Source organism: Tyto alba, unplaced genomic scaffold (genome assembly GCF_018691265.1).
Source record: "Tyto alba isolate M040663 unplaced genomic scaffold, T.alba_DEE_v4.0 Super-Scaffold_16, whole genome shotgun sequence".
Classification (NCBI taxonomy): Eukaryota; Metazoa; Chordata; class Aves; order Strigiformes; family Tytonidae; genus Tyto; species Tyto alba.
The window spans coordinates 27,378,994-27,399,002 of NW_024881278.1; the positions used below are offsets into that span (position 1 = coordinate 27,378,994).

The 20,009-nt window shown below is 40.4% G+C and overlaps 1 protein-coding gene across 5 annotated transcripts in view; it reads right to left on the minus strand.

Annotated features, from left to right (window-relative positions):
* The window catches only part of DAAM2 (dishevelled associated activator of morphogenesis 2), a 228,943-nt gene that overhangs the window by 13,590 nt on the left and 195,344 nt on the right, over positions 1–20,009 (minus strand). For all 5 annotated transcript variants that reach the window (XM_042789299.1, XM_042789298.1, XM_042789300.1 and 2 more), the window contains 7 exons: positions 14,742–14,826; positions 13,013–13,119; positions 12,206–12,294; positions 11,245–11,413; positions 9,207–9,314; positions 7,691–7,751; positions 3,031–3,162 (listed from right to left, as the gene is read on the minus strand). In XM_042789299.1, the coding sequence (XP_042645233.1) occupies positions 3,031–3,162; positions 7,691–7,751; positions 9,207–9,314; positions 11,245–11,413; positions 12,206–12,294; positions 13,013–13,119; positions 14,742–14,826 (751 nt within the window). The remainder of the gene's footprint in view (positions 1–3,030; positions 3,163–7,690; positions 7,752–9,206; positions 9,315–11,244; positions 11,414–12,205; positions 12,295–13,012; positions 13,120–14,741; positions 14,827–20,009) is intronic.

The window sequence follows — 20,009 nt, forward strand, 5'->3', positions numbered from 1 at the left end:
CTTCAAGTTTATGGGAAATGGCAGAAAACATTATCCCTTGATCTAATCTATATATACCCCTATAAAGTGTTATTGAAAGTGAGAAAAACACAAAAAGAACAAGAACCAGCTGTGCTAAGGAGCCTGTTAAAAGAGTTGGTCTAAGTATTCAATCAGCTTTTAACCAAGACATCTGTTTACTGTAGGAAGATAAGTACAGTTACAAGGCTTCCTCTGCAAACATGGATGCCTGCATCTGACAATTTGGTCCTTCAGATTTAAAATCACTTCCTCCCCACGGCCACTAACTGTAAATGGTCCTGTTTAAGCAAAAAGGCCAAAAAAAGTACTGCATGGGATTTTGAAAAATGTCCTCCACAGAGAAGGACAGCACCACACCTTGGTAATGGATTGTTTCCATAACTAAAAGGAATAAAGAAATTACTTTTGCTAATACTAAAGACATTTAAAAAAAAATAAAAAAAACTTCCCAGGTTTGAAAAGATAATTTGTATTGTTTTAAATCCCAGCTGAGGAAACATGGCTCTGATTAAGTCATGGCAATCAATTAGCCACATCTATATTTAGAAGGATATCCAACTACAGCTGTTAAAACTAGGGCTTCATTATTATTAATAAATCTGTGAACCAGACCAATTCTTCCTGGGCTCATTAGGCTATTTTTAAAATTCCTCCCTCTCCCACTACCTTTTTTTTTTTTTTTTTTTTCAATTTTATTTGCTTTAAGAAATCCGAAAAGAACAGGATAATCAGATGTCTTGGTCCCTCTCTTCCTTCAGTTGGCTAGTTATAGTAGGTTTCCATGGTAAGAAAAAAGCTTGTGATACAACAAGCACAGAGAGCCCATTGAGGTTGGAAGATGTTATAGGCTTTGCAAAGCACATCTGGTTTGTTGAAAATTTCCAGCTTGCTTTCTTCTTTTTTCTTTTTTTTTTTTTTTTAGTATTTTAAGAAAAAAAAAAGAGGAAAAAGAGGAAGAAGAGAAGGGAAAAATAATATGAAGCAAACACAAGGAATAGCTCAGCATTAGTAAAGGACAGACAGTTCCCTTTTAGGAGTCCAAAAGCAGCTTGTTGCCAGTGGAAGAGCCAAAGCCATAGGTTGAGCAGAACTTGGAATGGCATGTGTTCAAACGTAGTAAGGGTGTGTGAGGGGAAGGTAGAGAAACATTTCCTAAGCATGTTATAGTCATTAAAATAAAACATCTCTTTATGTAAAGTGTTTTATGTTGGCTATGTCTAAAAAAGCGTGCAACAACTTCCAGACATATTGATCTGTCTATAGGGAGATTCTCTGGTTATTCTTAAAGTGAAAGAATATCATTTTTCCTGCAATTGCCCGATCAAGAAAAGTTGCATTTGCTGTGGTGGCCATGTACCACTTGCTAGTTTTTAACCCCTGACGGATCTCGTAAAGAATCTGAATTTGGCTTTTGTCCTAGTGTACCAAAAGAAAGGACCACCACCATATGTAAAACCAAACCAAAAGCAGGCAGTCTAAACCAAAGACAAAATATACTTCCTTCCAGAAATGTGCACCTAACTATAATGAAGTTGAAAAACATATCCAGTCATAAACCAGAAGCCCCCAAACCATGGAAAATTAGGCTTTTCTCAGTAAATTTAGCAGAGGCACAGAAAGTGAGATATTGTTTTTGTGATTATAAAGCCAGTATAGTGTGAACATTATTATGTTGGAAGAGATTTGAATCTTCTCAAGCAACATGACAACAATGAAAAAATTAGGCATGTTATTCTCCACAAAATTTCCTTACAATATTGACAAGTGCTAGACTGCCCAGCTTTGCCTTCCGAGGACTGTAATAACTACTGCCTCTCTGGCACTTGCCAGGGCAGCTAGTTCCAGCTGACAGCCAGTAGCTCCTGGTGGTTGCAGCTGCATGCCAGTATTACCAACATTATCTCCACAGCAAGGAAATACTTCTGAATTACAGAATGACATTACTTCAGTTTGACTGAATGAGTGAGGAATCTTATTGTTCAGATCCTCAGCCAGTATTTTGCCTATCCTTCAAAATCTAAGGCCTACCAATACAACAGCACAGGTTTCTTTGATAATGCAATAGGTCCCTCAATGCTACAAGGAATGACACCACTGGTGGAAACAATTCAATCCAAAAGAAATAACACATTTGCTTCATAAAGCCAAGCACTTTTAACATGCCAGCCAAGAAGGGCAGATTTGCCATTACTTATCGTTTACTTTAGAACTTGCTCTTCTCTAAATATTTTCATATGCTTATGATCTTTTCATACAAATTCTTCCTCCTTCAGCTAAGAGACAGAGGGATTAGTGCCAGACTCCAATCATCAGCAAATAACAAGCGCCTCCTTAGTTGTACAAATCTAGTAATGAAGATGAAGACAGTGAAAGGACAAAATGATGACAGCACCACCTGAAGAGTAACACATACACGGGTGCTAGCTGTGTAAGAAAGATCCAAGAATGTCGGACAAACTGCACACGTTTGGGATTTCTATCTTTGCAATGAAATACAAGCTGTAACAGAGAAACATAAGTGGAAAAGATCAGGTATTCAGGGTTACCAAACTACCCAGAGATGCATTTTTAAAGGAAAGAAATGAAGTAGAAATGACCCCGGCTGAATGAGCAGAGCGGGATGAAGTCAGAAGCAGAAAGTACAAGATATGTGGGGTCACTATCACTGAATCACCAAAGGACCTCTTTCTAAGGATTGCTTAAAAAGCAGCCTCTTCAACACCATGGCACGGTGTGGTATGCTGGTACAGACACTGCCATCGCAATTCTGTGCTACACATGGGTAATGCTAAGGAAGATTAACAAGAAGTAGGCAAGAGCATTGAACCTTCTTTTAATTCTAAAATACGTTCTAAATAGCTGTAGAGCAGATTAGGAAAAGTAAAAAACTTCAGCCTAAAACCCTTTTCAGTGTCTATTATAGTTTTCACTACAGTCCCAGAATCCGCAAAAGATTCAAGCATTTGACTGAGCCAGTGAAACCCCAAACACTTTAAAAGGTATTCTTACCTTGTCTCTAGCCTCGTTGAGAAGGTCTTCTAACTCTGAGAAGCTGAAACTGGCCACAGTGATGAAATCGCTCATGACAGGAACGAACCTGTCCCCTGATTCCCGCATCCGTCTCTTCTGATAATCCAGTTCCTGAAAGAGAAGTAGTAAGAGATATAGACAGGCAAGCGTCAAAGATTCCTCGCTGACAAGGAAGGGAGTAGGGAAGACCATCTATTTCACTCAGTGCAGAACATGCTCTGCTCCTGCTCATCCGGAGCAATGCCTCAGGAACCACTTTCTCACAAAGTCAAAGGTTTTGCCTTTTCAACATGTGAGAGGAAGTTAAGGTGTGATGAAGGAAGGTCTTAGTTATGATTCTCTTTATTCTCAAACAACAACCACCCCAAAGAAAGCCATCAAAATGTTAAATTTATAAAACAATTTTAAGCATCAAATACATAAAATGCTGCATTTTTTTCCTATGCAAAATGGCAAATATTAGAGAACTTGGGTTGTGTAGCAAATGAATTTGGAATTTTTAATAGTGAGTTTCCCTCCATCTTCTCTTCCCATGGTGACTCAAAAGCTGTATACTTGGTGAAATGTGTAGACATGTGAATAATCAATATAGTTCCTAGCTCTGGAACTCTGTTCTCTGAAAAGCACTATATAAGCAGCAAAAAGACATCAAAATTGGTTCTCCCACTGAAGAACAGCCAGACAGATGTCAGGTGCAACCCTTGCTAGCACCTTATTAACCAATAAGCATTAGCTTGGATGTCATAAAAGTCACAGAGTTGTAAACTGGGGTTATTGCAATCAGATTTATAGGTGAAAACAAACAAACAAACAAAACAATATAAAACCAGAGGAAACTAAGCTCTATTTGTCCACTACCTACAGAAAGAATTAAAAAAAAAAAAAACCAAAAAAACAAAAAACGAACAAACAATTGTAAGGTTTGTTCTTTCTGGCTCAAGTTTTTCAGTTTTAAGTCAAGATTGCCAATGCCATCTCTTTCCTTACTCTATTCACCATGCTTGTGGCACAGAAAGCGCTACAGAGCTCTTCAAAATGACTCCATTCTAGTAAGACTGGCAGTCTCCCATGCCTGTGCTTGGTTTGTGCATTGTTGACAGTCTCATGGGGACAATGAAATCTTAATCCGGGCCTCATTTTTATTCTCAGCTGAATAATCAGTGGGAATGATAAAGCCTTACTTTCTCTGCAGGGAAAGCAGCATGAAACAGCAGGTCAAGTTACAATCTGACCCTGTGTTCCCTTTGGAAAAAAATATTTTTTTGCTGGCTGCAACTCCAGCTACATGCGTGTTTTGTGCTTTCTGTTACTGGTCATCAGAATACTGGTTCACAGAGCCAAATGGGTAGGTTTATAAGCATCTATGCTGAGAAACAATTTGGGATTTGCTCCACAGTGCTGCTGAACGTAAAGAATGACTTTGGTCATCAACAATCTAAAATCAGACGTGATGTATCTTCTGGTCTGATGTGAGTTGGAAAGAGAATGTAACCACTACAAGGAAAGGCCACAAGGCAGAAAATGAGCAAGAAAAGCAATGAGCAGGTGGCTGGAGAAAAGTCCACATTAAAGAAGTGCTACTTCCCCTGCTTTATATTACATCCTCTTCTCCGCTGGTTTTCCTAACACATCACGAGAGACAGTCCCAGGAGCACTACTCAGTTACATCACTTTGCAATGAATTGTCTCTATGTTACAATCACACAGAAATGAACCTTACAAGTACAGGAAATATCACTTCACATGCTTCTAAGAATTATGCATTTTTTTTTCAACTGCTCTTTTCCATTCTAATTTTTAAGTTAATTTTAGCTGAAAGTTTCTCTAACCCCTCCCCAATCAGGTGACTATAACAGTTCTGTCATCTTACTACTGAAAGCTCTGGCATTTGGGACTGTTACTGGAGAGTGATGTTTTTCAAGGTAAAATTAAGATTAGGTGGTCTGCCCCTCAATTTCAAATTCAGTCCTTCCCTGCAGAATAGTTCTTCCAAAATAAAAAGTAACCAGCAAGACTATGTAATCTATCCAAGAATGATGCCAGAGTATAAGAAACTCCTCTGTATCTTCTAGCGATGGTCTATACTAGCCATAACAGCACAGCAGCAGAAGCTAACACTGCCCCTGGTGGGCTAAGCTGCTGGTTCTCTAGAGAGATGAAATGATTCCGCCATGCCAGTGATTTCTCAAGTGGTGGTTATGATCTATCTCCTCGCTGTGTGAGAGAAGGGCCCTGATGACAGAATTCCCTTCCTGATTTGGAGAAAACCATTAACTACTTAGCTGTCCTTCTGGGAGCATCCCATACAAAGACAACAGTTGCATGCATGTCTTGAAAACAAATATGTCTTATTTTTACAAAGAAGCTGCAAGTCTAGGAAGGCAAAGGGTTAGTAGTACCTTTAAGAACATCTGACTGTGAAACTATTTTTAGCTTTCTATTCTTAAGGGGCCTTGAAGAAACTTCCAGTCACTGGAGCCAAGGCTGTGGTGAGAACACACTGGAATGGAATCAAGAATCACACCTTCCCCTCCTCCCTCTTCCACCTGACAGTGATCTTCTATTGTTGCTATAGTGCTGCTTTTTACACACCAGAAAACCACGAATTGAGCAAGCAGACTGGGAGGTGCTGGCAGCCCCGGATGAAAAACACCATGGCAGGGAGAACACTGAGATGGTGATTGAATGGGAAGGAGAGGTTGCTCATAGAGCCCATGTATGGGAAAGAAAAGAAAAATTGCCTGTAAAGACAAAAGAACTAATAACCCAATCACAGAAAGTGAAACAGAAGTAGGTACTCACATTTCAGTGGGAGGAGTTATCTTTCCCAGCGAAAACTGGGCCTCTCCATGTCATGAACTCCATGTCAGCCTTCCCTTTACAGATGCTTTTCATTCTCAAACACTGCACACCATGTATGCAGCAGTATCTCTTCTCATTACTGTGTTTTCCCTTACAACAACAACCCAGAAGTAAGGTTTGGAAATTTGTTTGGATTTTTGGTTTTTGTTTTGTTTTGTTTTGTTTTTTTTTTTCAAAGGAGGATCACTGGATAAATACATGATGAACTGCTGGAGACAGCCAAACAGCCTGGGAGCTGCTGACAGGACAAAGATCCCTTCCCTCCACCCCCAGAGCCAAATCAAACTCAGGCCAGGTAAAAGGAAATTAAGAAATCATTGGCTGTCCCACTGTGGATGAGGAGGACTGGAGGGTCCTGTGTTAATTCCTCGTAGATAGGTAATATTTGCACAGAAACCACCCAATGCAGTTCTCATCAACTGGTCCCTTTTCCAGCAGTCCCAGTGCAGAATGCTCCTCATCTGGAATGCTCCACTAGCATTAAACTGACATGAGTTGAAAAAGACAGGTGAAATATCCTGAAGACAGAGGGACACTGAAAAGCTCAGCTAATAAAACCCTGTTTGAAAGGGCAAAGAACAGCTGAACACAGCACGGACCTTCTTGACTTCCAAAGACTTCTGCCTTGTCTCTCAGCGCTACCCTTGCCTTAGTATATCCAAAAGTCAAGAGATGTCAGCACCAACCTGAAGGTAGGATTTTGTTCCTATACTTGCAGAAAGAGATAATGATGTTCTTAGGGTTAGAATATGTTTATCTGTGCAGATCATGGGAGACGTTAAGGGACAGAGACAATAGAGTGATTTTAGCCTTTAATCTTTACTTTTTCAACTCCTATAAAAACACTAACTTGCTATTCCTCACACCAGCCCTTATGAGGTATTCATAGCTGCCATTTCACAGAGAGGAGGCAAAAACATGGGGTTGTTCAAAGCCACACATACATCAACGGCATAAACAAGAGGCAAATATGAGAATTCCTACCTCCTGACACTGAACATCGTGTCCCACTTTGTGCTCTCCTGCCTCAGGAAGGCTGGAATCTTTCCCCAGGAACAAACCCAACACGTTAACTAAAGGAAGTTTCCCAGAAGGGGAACCACAGCTGACACACAAACTTGTGACTTCTGGGAGCATTTAAGCCCATCCTTCATCTTTAACTCTTACAATTCAGTACACACAACTGTATCAATGCACCATTTGTACTGTTCTCTGTTGAGACAGAAGGCTCTGCACTATCTAAGGTGAGACTGAACACAGGCAACCTAAGTCCAGCTTAAAAGGCTTTCATTAATAGCAAGATAAAAGCCCATTTTTGCTTTGCTTGCCAGCTGAGCTCTCTCATCTTTAATGAGCCTATCTTTTCCTTTGCCTTCCCAAGAAGTGCTTAGGATAGGTTAGGGTTGCATATACCAGTGCACTATCTGTTTACTACTACATCAAGAGCCATGTGAAACACTTGCTCAGCAGCCAGCCATCCCTCAGTAAGAAAGAGCAAGAATTTTATTTCTTCTTTCAGTCCATGCCATTTGTCATACTGTCCTGTTACTTTCCAGGCGGAGATCAAACAAGCTTTTCATTAGGTTTAAGTCTGCTAAGATCATCAGCAGGAGCTCCACATGAGAAGCTTTTATTTGTTTTTTCTTGGTTAATGCATTCTGGAATGGAATGGGATGGAAAAAGAAAGCCCACTTTCTCTTATCATAAAATATATAGTGCCCCTGATTCTGAGTGAGATATTTTAAGTACGGTGTGTTGGAAACCTTCAGATACTTACAGCTTCAACAGCTTTCAGTCCGGTCTTTATATTGTTGACTTCCTTCTCCAGCTCCACCAGGCTGCACAGGAGACAGACACAGAGCAGATAAAACAAAAAGAGCAGTGTTACACAGGAATACAGGAACTGTGCAGCAGAGCAGACCATTGGCCCATCAAGTCTGGTATCTGGCCTCTGGCACCAGCCACGCCAGATGATTAGAAATGAGGGGAAGGGGATCTGTTAATGCTGTGTGCTGCTTTTTGTGTGAGATGTAAGATGAGGCAGACCCTGCTTGCCTGTGGTCACAATGAAGATTGGGATTTTCCTGGGAAGAAGAGGGGGGTTGCCCTCAGAACATCTGCCCTGTGAGCTGAGCCTGACCCTCCAGCAAGGACCGTATGCCACATGGCCAGCTTGCAATAATTAGCTGACACATAAGCAAGGACCCCAGCTTTAGCACACATTACTGGGGTCTCAGATGATCTCTACATATGATTCTTGAACCACTGAACTGCTTAATCCCATTAGCAGTACATTTACATGTGATTTTTGTCTTCCTCGCAGTTCAAACTTTTTTTTCCACCTGCGTTTCTACCATATGGTAGTCCTTGCAAGCTTACATTGTAACTGAGCATATAACCCTACTGTTAATGTTAATACATGCTTCTCTAAACATAAGTATTGTACTGAATTTCTGCTTATCATATACAAACAAGAGGTTTTTTCCTAGGACTTGTATGAAAAAATTTACTTTTCATTTCCAGGTAACTAGCTAGTACCTATTTGTGAGTCAGCAGGCATCTCCTCCAGTACTTGGTGAGTATATATCTCATAAACATTACTAAATCTTTAATAAATGCCTTTAAGTGTGAACTTACACTTATTATTTACTTGTCTTTTATTAGCTGGAGTAGTTCCCTATACAAAGAATCATGTCTGGGCAAAAAATATGCAAAGGTATTTTTGAGCAGTGCTTTGGAAAGAAAAGAATGCTAATATTTTGGGGGATGGCTTGTGTATTCATTTTCCCTAAGCACCTACAGAAGTGGAAAAGAATTATTATTGAAATTTGTGCTGGAAGTATGATGCTTTCCACATTTCTATGCAAGACTGATTTGTGCAAAATTCGAACAATCTTCCTGAAAAGGGCTTACTATAGTCTCTCTGCCTAATTGACTCTGCCTTAGAAACAAACCTTCAATTATGCAGAAAAAATAGTATGTGACTTAGATGAACAACTATAGAATATGATGAATTATAAAAAACAACCAGTCTCGTTACAATGTCTGACTCAGAAATAAAGTAGATACAGGCATATCTGAGTAAAGCTGTCAATTTAGTTATCTACCAGTGGTTTTGGACCAAAATTTTATTACTGGATATCTGAATAACATCGAGGGCGTGAGCAAAGGCATTTCAGCTGTAAGCTTAGTCATGAGTTTAGAAGACAGCAGTGAAAAAAACGATGATCATTAAGTTAACAGAAACCATTAGGAATTCTAGCTCTGGGAACAAGGAATAGCACTGGACTTACTTGACTTTTGCTGCTTCTGGAAGATGCTGCAACTCAGACTGAATATCTAGGATATCTGGATAATTCTTCTCAAAGATCATAATTAAGTAGTGCAACAGTGTAATGTTCCTAAAAAAAAAAAAAAAATAAACCAAAAACCACCACCAACAACAACAACAAAACAAAACAAAAAAAAACAAACCAAACCAAAACAAACAAACAAACAAAAAAAAAAAAAAAAAAAAAAAAAACAAAAAACCCAAAAAACCCCACAAAACCACAGAAGGAAGAAATGAGAAAATGAGAAGGAAGGTGGTGGTGAAGAGGAAAAGGATGGTGGGAGGATTGTGACACATCAGTGGAAAATATTTGGGTAGGAAATGTGCTTGAATGAACAAAACAAACAATATATCAACAGTTAGCAGCTCTGTTATTGAAAGAAAAGTATCAGAGACTGAAATGAATTAGCCCTTTATGAACCATCCTTTGTAAAACCTCAAGCAATATATTATGCCTTGATTTATTCTGGAAGCACTAGCATGCTTCCATCCATTTGTGTAGATGGTGTAACAGAAAAGAAGATTGTGTAACACAGTATATTATTTGTCCCCAGATACTTCAGAAAATAAACAACTAATAGTATTAAAGTGACATCGACTTGTAAGGGAGAAGTGAGTTGTTCTCAGAAGCAATGTGGAAAAAAACCTAACTAAGAAGAGGAAAAGGTTCTTGAAAATTGAAGAAGCTGCAAAGAAAACTGCAAAGAAAACATTAATGAAACAGCTATACTTACAATGGTCAGGCTTATTACTACAAAAGCAATGGCAGCTCAAGTAAGAGTGGATAGAAATGAGATGCATGAGAGATGCAGGAGAAGGTTTAAGAACATCTGTAAAGTAAATGATTAATTTTGCATCAGTGCATTTTGTATGTAGAGAGAATAGCCAGCCATAACAGCTACTTGAGGTGGGTGTTATGTGGTTAACTGACAAGCAAGACAGCAAATGGCCACTGCTTCACACAGACTAGAGCCTGGGATCTGGGAACTGGTGAGAGAACAGAATCTGCACAGGACATTTAATATATGGGAAATCAAGCCAAACTACATTGAGGCAAAAAAATGTTCAGTGCTAGCTACACAAGTGTTAGCCTTGGAATATGGAAAGGACATCGTGGTAGTCAAAACAGAACTCTGTTAGTTCAAACTCTATTAGGTAGGGATGAATTTCCTATGGCTTCTTACTGCCATTATTCATTCTGTCACAGCCTGAAGTCATTTCACCACAACTATGGTCTCAGCAGGTCTCAGAAGTCAGAGAAGGTACGAGCTAGTAAGAACCAGTATAGGAGATCTCTCAGGAAAACCTTAGTGCTGCTGGAGCCCAAAAGTGGTATTCCCTCCTCAGTCACAGCTGGATAAACTTCCAGAAGCAGTATAGGGATGTAGGGCAAAACATGGCGTAGTCCTATAAAGATCTGCAGCCCATGTCCATAAATAGCAAGATCCACCTTCCCAAAACCAGTTATTTTCTTTAACTGCTCTAGATACAACCAGGCTCAAGCTCTCTGAGCTATGCCTAGTGGTTCCATTACTGGTGTAGGTAGAGAGCTAGTTTATGACAGTCCTGCATCAGAAACACATGCCATGTTTCACAGGAGACATAAAACTGTGGTCAGAGTTTTCTGTGTTTTCTTTTTTGCAAAACCAGGGCCATAAAACTTTGGTATAAAGGGCAAATTCCATAGAAATCCTCCTCCCCGCCAAACTTATTTCAGTTCTTTGTGAAATACTACATTTTGTCATCTTTGCATAGTATTGCAGAAACACAATCCAACAACAGATGTGCATTATCCAAAGAAACAGCAGAATTTAAGTGCTGTGTTAATAGCTGGTCTTAACTGCTGCAGGATCTTTTAGAGTGAAAAGCACTACTTAAATGCCAAATAAGAAATTGTTTTAAATGATCTATAGAGCTAAAAACAAACAAAAACACTTTCGTTACTATGGTAAGAGATGCAGCAGCACAGTAACTAACTCATTTAAGGCCTTCTAGCCTACCTGTCTATGCTGGATTTGGTGTCTGCAATTTTGTTCAGGCTGGAGACTTTGAAGCCATAAGCACTTCCCCTTTGGCCCTTGTTCATATAATTCCCAAAGGCCAGAACTACCTCCAGGAGTTGCCTCAAACGCTTGCTTCGGATAAGTTCTTTGGATGCCAGAAGAATGGCTTGAAAAGAGAAAAAAAAACAAAAACAAAACCAAAAACAAAACAAACAACAAAACAAAACAAAACACATTATTGCACAGTGGCTGGTTTTAACTTGCTTGGGCCCATAATTTGAAGTGCCCTAAAATGCCTATCTGCCTATTGCCCAGCAAATGCTACAACACACTCTGTGTATGTACTGTCCTTGCTGTACCCACATGCCCAGAACCAGGACAATTGGAAGGAAGATGCACTACATCTAGCCTCTGGGATGCTCCTCTGAACCCAGGAGCTCTCTACAAATACAGCCTGTGAGAACAGGGGAAAGGCTTGAACTCATATGAAAATGCAGAGTAGAATACACTCACCTCTTCTCTGCGATAACCATGGATGTGGCGCAAAAGCCATACATTCCCCCTCCTTGTAAATTAACACATTCCCAGAATACCATGTCCTGAGGCATCTATTCTAACTGCCCCATGGAGAGGGAAGGTGCAAGGACTTGAGGGTAAGAACAGAAGCCTGTCCTGCACAGAAAGGCCATTAAAGCTTTTGGCAGCTCAGCACAGCCTGGTAGCACACTGTCACACCTGTCAGGTCATATTTATGTTGCAGAAATCGTGAAATTGACTTTATTAAGTCACTAGGTGCAAGAAGAGCGTCAGACAGAATTAATTTCTTAGCACATGACATGCCTTGGACTCACTGGCTCTCCAACCACAGTACACATGTGCCAGTACCTCCTTTGAAGAGAAGCCTCTCTTGACCTTCCCTGCCCCTCTACACAACTTTTAGCAAGAACTTTAACCATACCTTCCACTTTTGGTTTTGCTTCTGCCAGCCTCTCTGGAAATTTCTTCTTAAAGAATAATGCTTGCAGCCGCTGCTGGTAGTGGTCAATCCTGCGTGAAGGGTAGAGGAAAGCCAACACTGAACTGGAACTGTATTTTGAAGCTCAGGGCCCGTATGCCACCTACATTATCTAATGGTTGGATGTTGAGTCCCACAAGGCCTATGCCTGGGATTAATGACATAGCTCAAACATCTAACACCACATAATCAACCTTGTTATAAAAATGGAGGACCTCAAGGTATGTTTTGATCACAACTGAAAAGGAGCTAGAAGAATTCCCGTTATTCTCAAAATATGAGTCATAGGAGATGCTAGCTGCATCTCAATTAGCAGAACAAGTTGTTAACCCTGATCAGGGATGGAAAAAAGTTGGAACAAGAGAGAAGGTCAGAGCATGAGGAGATGGAATAGCTGAACGGAAAAAGGGATCTACACGAAATCCTGACCCCTGGCTACACTACATCTTATAGTTGGATCTGAATTCCTTTTTGTGTGAACAAGTCTAGGCAGAGGAGGCAGATTTCTGCTTGTCATCAGGGGACTGGTCCTTAAATGACAGCATGGAGAGTGCTTATCTTCAATAAAAAGTTTGTGTAATGAACGGAAACATTTGTAACATTTGTGGGCTTCTGGAAAATGTAGGGTATAATGCTGGCCCACAGTCTCTTGCACATTCCCCCTCAGTGCCAGATGATCCATTTTCAATAACAATTACAGCTGCTTCCAAGAAGCCCTCCGTGCACTTTCCCATAATGTAGCAAACAGACCTGCTCATTTCAAAGAGGAAACGATCCGCCCGGGCCATACGCTCAATTTCGTGTTTATGCTCCTCCAACAGGTCGGTATCGCTCTTTTCAGGAACGAACTTCAGCAGCTAGAGTGACAGACACAAACCAAACACCGAGATGAGAGACCCTGGGAAAAGGAGAGAGGGACAGAGAGGCACAAACAAACCCTGATGGAGAGTGAGCAAGCCCCTGAATTTCTCTGCTACCATGGGGAAGCATTACGTTGATTCAGCCGTGTGACCTTAACTTCAAAAAAGTGCAGCTGTGGCTACAAAACTGACCTTTTTTAAACCTTTGCTTGCTGTTCCATCTTTATCCCTCGCTGACCCCATTAGATTAGTTTTTAATTCTATGGGGAATTTCCCATTTCTAAATCCTAAAGGCCAAGCACTACTGCAACTTACCCAAGGAGAAGTACAAGGAGAACTTTGATTCTCACATCATTTCTTGGACTTTAGATTGGTGCAAACAAGAAGAGGATGTGTCCCACTCAGTGTAAAGTACCCATCGTGCCCATCTTAGAGTACACACAAAGCTTCATCTATCTCTCTCTTGGGTCTGCCCTACTCTGCTGAAACAATAAACAATGACCAAGTGACTGGATATGTGCCTGACACTGGCTGCTATTCATATGCTGACCTTAAAAGCTCATACTCTGACAGATTTTTGACATATCTGGTGGTAGTTGTGCTTTAGTATGGTTATAAATATTGCCATGCACATAGCCTCAGCACACACCCGCAAAAACTGTTCACAAGGCATATCAAGCGCTTTGCTTTTTACCACTTTTTAATATTTTATCCCACTTCCCAAAAATGCGATATTCAAAGGTGTGGAGCATCAGAAGCTTGAGTGACTTCTAAAACAGCTGTGAGCATTCAGATATCATGACAAGTAGGCTATAAATTTCCAAACTGGAAAAGCTTTTTGTACACAATTAAATGCTGTGACTGCACTCAAAGAAGGAATCACATTTGTTAGGCAGTTCAGAATTAAAACATTTTGCGCACTCTTACGGAATTTTATCATGTGCATCTTCGGTCAAAGCACCATCTTTCACTCTCTATAAATTGGGGGAATCAGACAATGATGGTTTAATTGTTTTGGTTTTGTTTTTTTTTTTTTTTTTTTTCCCCCCATAAGCTATGCATTGAACCAACTGCAGGGGAAAGAAGGTCCCTGACTCCCTTGCTAACCAATCTAGTTACAATGCGAGGTCCCTTCTAGTCCTGGCTCTAACCATTGACCTACATGGCCTGGTTCAAGGCATTTCCCAGTGGAAAAGCTGCAGGCAGAGAAGGGAGATTAAAATAAAAAGGAAAAAAGAAAAGAAAAGAAGATGAAAAACAAAAAAAAAAATAAGCAGCAGGATAAAGAAGAGAAGGGAAAAATTATGGGAAAGCCACAGGTCAGAAGAGAGCACGTGAAAGAAAACCTCATACCAACTGTAATACATATTTTACATCAAGAAGATAAAACTGTTATGAAATCAACCTGATACAAACAGTTACGTGAGGGAGGTATATTTTACAACATTGGGAAAAATGCTTTTCTCATGCTCCCATCTACAGCTCCACTGACATGACAGGGCCAAGTTCAGATCTGCAGACATACCAGCAGAGCCAGTACATATATCCACTTACTTTAGGTGAAATAAAGCCAGTGAAGGACTTATGAATAAGATATATTTGACTGTAATCTTTCTCACCTGCTCAAGCATATCTTTCGCTAGGTCTTCTTGTTCATCCATCTTCAAGATTGCTTGTCTGATTTCTTCATTAGACAGCTTCAGCCTTTCAACAGAATCAACATTGTACCATTAGTGAAAAGCTTAAGTGACTTTGACAATTCAGAAAATAGGAAGCCTGAAAAGCTGCACTAAAAAGGCATTAAATAAACATGGGAAGCTCTACTCTGAAGCTGCTATTCTAAAGTATTCAATAAGATGAACAAAACAGTTCCAAAGGCAGAGATTTTATAGATCATATATTTTTATCCTCTTCGGCTAATCAAACACACATCAAAAATTAGATGTTGATTAAGAATGATCAGGTCCTCATAGATCAAAAGTGCTTCCTACTGCTCTCATATAAGATACCTCTCTCATCATGTTCTTTTGCTATAGTAAAACCCCTCAAATCCACTTGACTTGTGACTGTGAGCCCTTGTAACACCTGGGCTTGTGAATATTAAAGCATCTCTCAGAGTAACAAGTAACGGGACTGATCTTTCCCTTACAAATAGGAGAACATGGTTTCTTGTAAGAAGACTGGTTGTGCTAGCTAAGTTCACTCTGTCAGAAGTCACAGCTGAAGAAGGAATCGACAGCATCTACGCATCCATGTTTCATATTTAGTATGAAACAAGCTCTGAAAACAAGAATTTATTAATCTTATCTGACGTATTAAAATTACCCTCTCCATCCCACCTACTCATGTCCATCTGTGTGCAATGAGTGGAGGTCACCAGTTACAGCAAAACACAGAATCAATAAAATAACTCTCAAGGTCTCCAGCTGAAATCCAGGACAGGTGAGGAGGAGTCAAAATTTGTGATTATGCAGAAGTTTTTTGATAGATTACATGAAAAGAACTTGGTGGTTCTCAGTGCAGATGTCAATGAAGAAATGCACAAGTGACAAATTCTACCCCACCACCCCCAACCCATGACACCTTCATCAGTCATTTCAGGAGAGTAGGGGGGGACCAAATGAACCATAAAGGCTATCCACAAGAAAATCTCAATTTTGGGACTGAAACAGGAAAGTGTGAAAAGAAGTATTTGAGGAGTGATGTCTGCAGTCTCCATGGACCTTCTACAATCAATATAATTAATTAACAGCAGAAAGAGAAAATGCAAATATAAATGAGAGACAGGCTGATGCATGAGACAATGGGTTTAGTTTCAGTGCAAAGAAATTCCATGTTGAAATTTCACATTGCTATTGCCATTTGGATAGAATCATATTTTTGGAACTAGGTAAAGGCAAAAGAAAGAGCTTTATTTTTACAGACAGGAAATATTACTAAATCTAAGAAACTCAAAACATTTTAATATTGCCCAATATAACCAACAGCTGGAAACTAACATATGAATCAGCAGACATTCAAAAGCTTTTAAATATTACACCTCTGAACTAATTGCTCTCGCTCTGTTCCCAGCTGGTTGTCGTGTCTGCTTTTGACAAGGAGGGCAAACTGATATCAGCTAAGTAGAATAAAGCTACCGAATTTCCAGAAAAGCTACATAATTGGGCTATGTTTGGATGAGATAAAAATTGCAAGTTGTACAATGAAGAGGCTGGAAACTTTTTACTTTAGGTCATCAGTTTAACTTGAGTACATGGGGTTCGGCAGAAAGCTCTACAGTCTCAATCAGAGAACTGAAGGGTTTATTTTGGCTTTAATAATCATGAATTGTAAAGTCCATGGTTGTGTGACCCTGAACTGATCAAGACCTGTGACGAAGTAAGAGCTGAGAAGCATATTGGTGGGCACGGGCCTGGCTCCTAGCAGACACATACACACACACATAGACAATTTGATTTCTGCAGGTTTTAAAGTGCTACATCTCATCCGTCATGTTTGTTTTAGAGAGCGCCTTCACATCGAGAGTCTGGTCCACAAATTCTTATCTGTGTCTTACAACACAGGCATGCAGTCTGTCAGAGGGGACGCAATAACCCAATCCACAAACACCAAGGTGGAGACTTTTTATTGCTACTTTCACTGAAGATAAAAAGAATGAGGAAGGGTTTCATGTTTTTTTTCCATGCAAATAACTCAAACAATTACTACACCGAGCACCTCATTACACAGTGCAAGTACGTCTTTGTGTGTTTGGGGATGCAGTAAATAGGACCAAGTAGACAGGTTTGAGGTACATCAACACAACAGAAGGTGTAGTGCATATTATTGCTGATCTTGCTGTTCCATACAGGAGCCCAAGGACCTCAGACTCCAAGCTCCTCTGTTTGCTGCCATTTATCAACACTGAATATACTTGAAAACATCTTCTGCTCAAAAATAATTGAGAGCCCCAAGGACAGACAGTTATACAAACACTTTGATTTCTTGGATGATTCTGTGCCCTGCCATCAGCAGTAAAACATCTGACACGAATGGTTTAGCCCACAGCAGAGAGAAGCAGAAAGCTTGCCAGCCCCCTGATGAGAAGCTGTTTAACTTACAGGCCTGTAACGAACTCATGGTGCCTGCAGGTGTGCATTCTAGATTATTACCAATCCAATTACAAGTACAGAAGGATTTACAGTGAAACAACCTTACTCTTCCAGAGTGGGCCTGCTCCTCTTCCAGGGTAGGAGGCATTTCAAGAGCTGTAAGCAGCAACAGCACAAAACAGGGATCTTCCCGCTTAAAAACTGGCTGAATAACTGGCCAAAGAATTGTTAATCAAGTGATTCTTGTATTTTCAAAACTCATACCCAGCCATGCAGTAGATGTTAAAGATGGCCAGCAGTAATGTGAAACAGATGTGCTGCTTTTAAACAGAAACAGGTGAACTGATTAAAGAGGAACCTAAAGCAGATGCATAAAATCTTTCCATTTAGAACTGAATAGAGGCATCCCTCAGAGCCTAGAACTCATATGGGACAGAGAGCAAATTAAAGTGGAATTATGGCCCAAAAATTTACACTACAGAAATTACATTTCTGTATCCATTGGAAAGTCTGCAATGACTTTTTTACAAGCTTTGCAGATCCAGTCACTCTTCCTCCAGCTGGCTGGAGACAACTCAATTTAGAACAGCATACGATTCAAGCTGTATTCTCTCTGCCTTTCACTTCACCAAATCATGGATCCTGGCTTCAGAACTCAGGAGTAAATGTGACCAGAAGAAACCACAATGCCCCTTTCTTCAGCTCCAGCACATTCATAACACAGATATTGATTGTTTTTGTTCAACAGCAGCCTGACACTGGTCAGATGAGGAAGGAGAAGGATCTTTACTGAGAATACTCCTCCCTCCTTCTTCCCTCACCCATACATCTGGTGGCAGCATCTGGAAGCCCAACTGCTTGAGTCATCTTCAAGCAATGTTAAAGCTCAACAAGTACCAAATAACTTCTGATATGGTACTTAGCCTGCCTCCCTCTATCCCCTCCGGCTTCATAAATAATCTCTATTGACTCTGCAGAGTAATTCATCACTTATCTCCCCAGGACACCTCGGCTGATTTAACACCAGCTTCACTTGCAGACATCAAGTGGTTTATTGTTTCGTCCTCTCGGAGAAAGCCGGCAGCCTGACTCTGAACATGCCTGGGAGACATGTTGCAGTTTTACATCAACTTCCCTTACAGACATCCAGTGCTCACTTATTTTTCCTCCTTAAATATACCCATTGATTTAACTCAGTGTAACCTCCCCCCTTCATTCCTCCCTCCCATGGATCAAAGCAGAATACTTGTCGCTCATTAACCATCTCCCCCTCAGAGGAAAAAGTGAGTTACTTCATGGGCTTGTTCCTTGGATCTTGCTTAGCTTTTGAGAAAGAAGCATGCTTGCCTACCACCAGAGAACCTGGACTTTCACTGCAGCTATATTAAGCTCCCATACCACAGGGATCGTCATCTCACTCTTCTTTTTTACCTTGGAGAAAGGCCATTTTCTACTTCAGACTGAACTGAGCCGCCACAGTGCTGCCAAAAGGTGTGAACAGTAGTAGCTGTGACACTGATACTTAGCTGCATCCTAAGGCCAGTCTGTATAGTTCAGCCAAATCTTAGCTTTTACTGACTGCAGAATTATCCATCTCCACCACTCATTTCATACAGGCTACTAGTCAATTTAATCCCAAACTTTGTGACTGCGACATAAGCCTTGTGTAACTCCTGAGCATTCCTAAGGCTCTGTACAACTGCCAAACTGCAGGCTGCTAAATATCTACGCTTTGGGAATATGCATTGTCACTACCCCATAAAGGCAGGAAAAGGAGATGTTTGCCTGCTCTTAGAAGCAGCATTCAGGAGACAGTGCCTTAACATTTTGGGGACAACAGTTGGGACATTTTACCAGGTGCATCTTACACCATCGTATCAACACGATGGGAAAAAATCCACCAGTGCCTTTTCAGTACTTCACTGTGAAAGTATTGTGCCAAGTGCATAAAGAAACAGGCTTTTTTTTTTTTTTTTTTCCCCCTTCAGCAAAAGCTGATGTTTGACCAAGCTCTTTTGCATCCAAACACTCTCAGTTTCCTACCAAGAAGGATCTGGAGATGGCCGTCTTTCTGAGCCAAGTAGAACAAAGCAGGGCCAAACTTGGGAATCCCCAAATATTGATATTGATAATGATAGCGATGAGGCAGTGGTTCATCTTTTATCACAACCCTACCTACTGGTTCCTAGTTGTGATTTAAGAGAGGATAACACTGACTGACATGTCCAGTTTAACCTTGGGTTTTATCATACTCAGAATAGAAGGTAAAGTCATTTATTGTGGACCTTAACTTAAAAACAGAAAATCTCTCCAGGAACCTAGGAGGCACTGTTTATTGCCGAGTGTTTTCCAAGACAGCACACTGAGGAACTTAACTGCTGAGTCCAACGAGCTATTTCTGTATCAAGGTATGATCTGTACCCAAAATATCATACTGCTTGGAATCTACCTTGAAAGAAGGATGAACACTGTATTGTCACATGGCAGAGAGTCACACGGGGACTGGGGACACAGCAGAGGCAGTACACGGAGACTGACATTGGCTGAATAGCTTGTCCTCTTAATGTCTGAACTGAAAGGGTTTAGAAGCACTGAGGAGGCACAGCTATATGAGAAAAATACAGAGTTTCTTTAGTATTGTGGCTCAAAATGCTGCACAAGTGCTTTTTCTTCTCCCTTATTGATAGATATTTGAATTGACAGTCATGAAAGCCACAAACATTTGGTAAAGCTGCCTGCTAGTATCTATCTACTGTTGCATTTGCATTAAAAACTATTTTTGTCTAGTCAGATTCT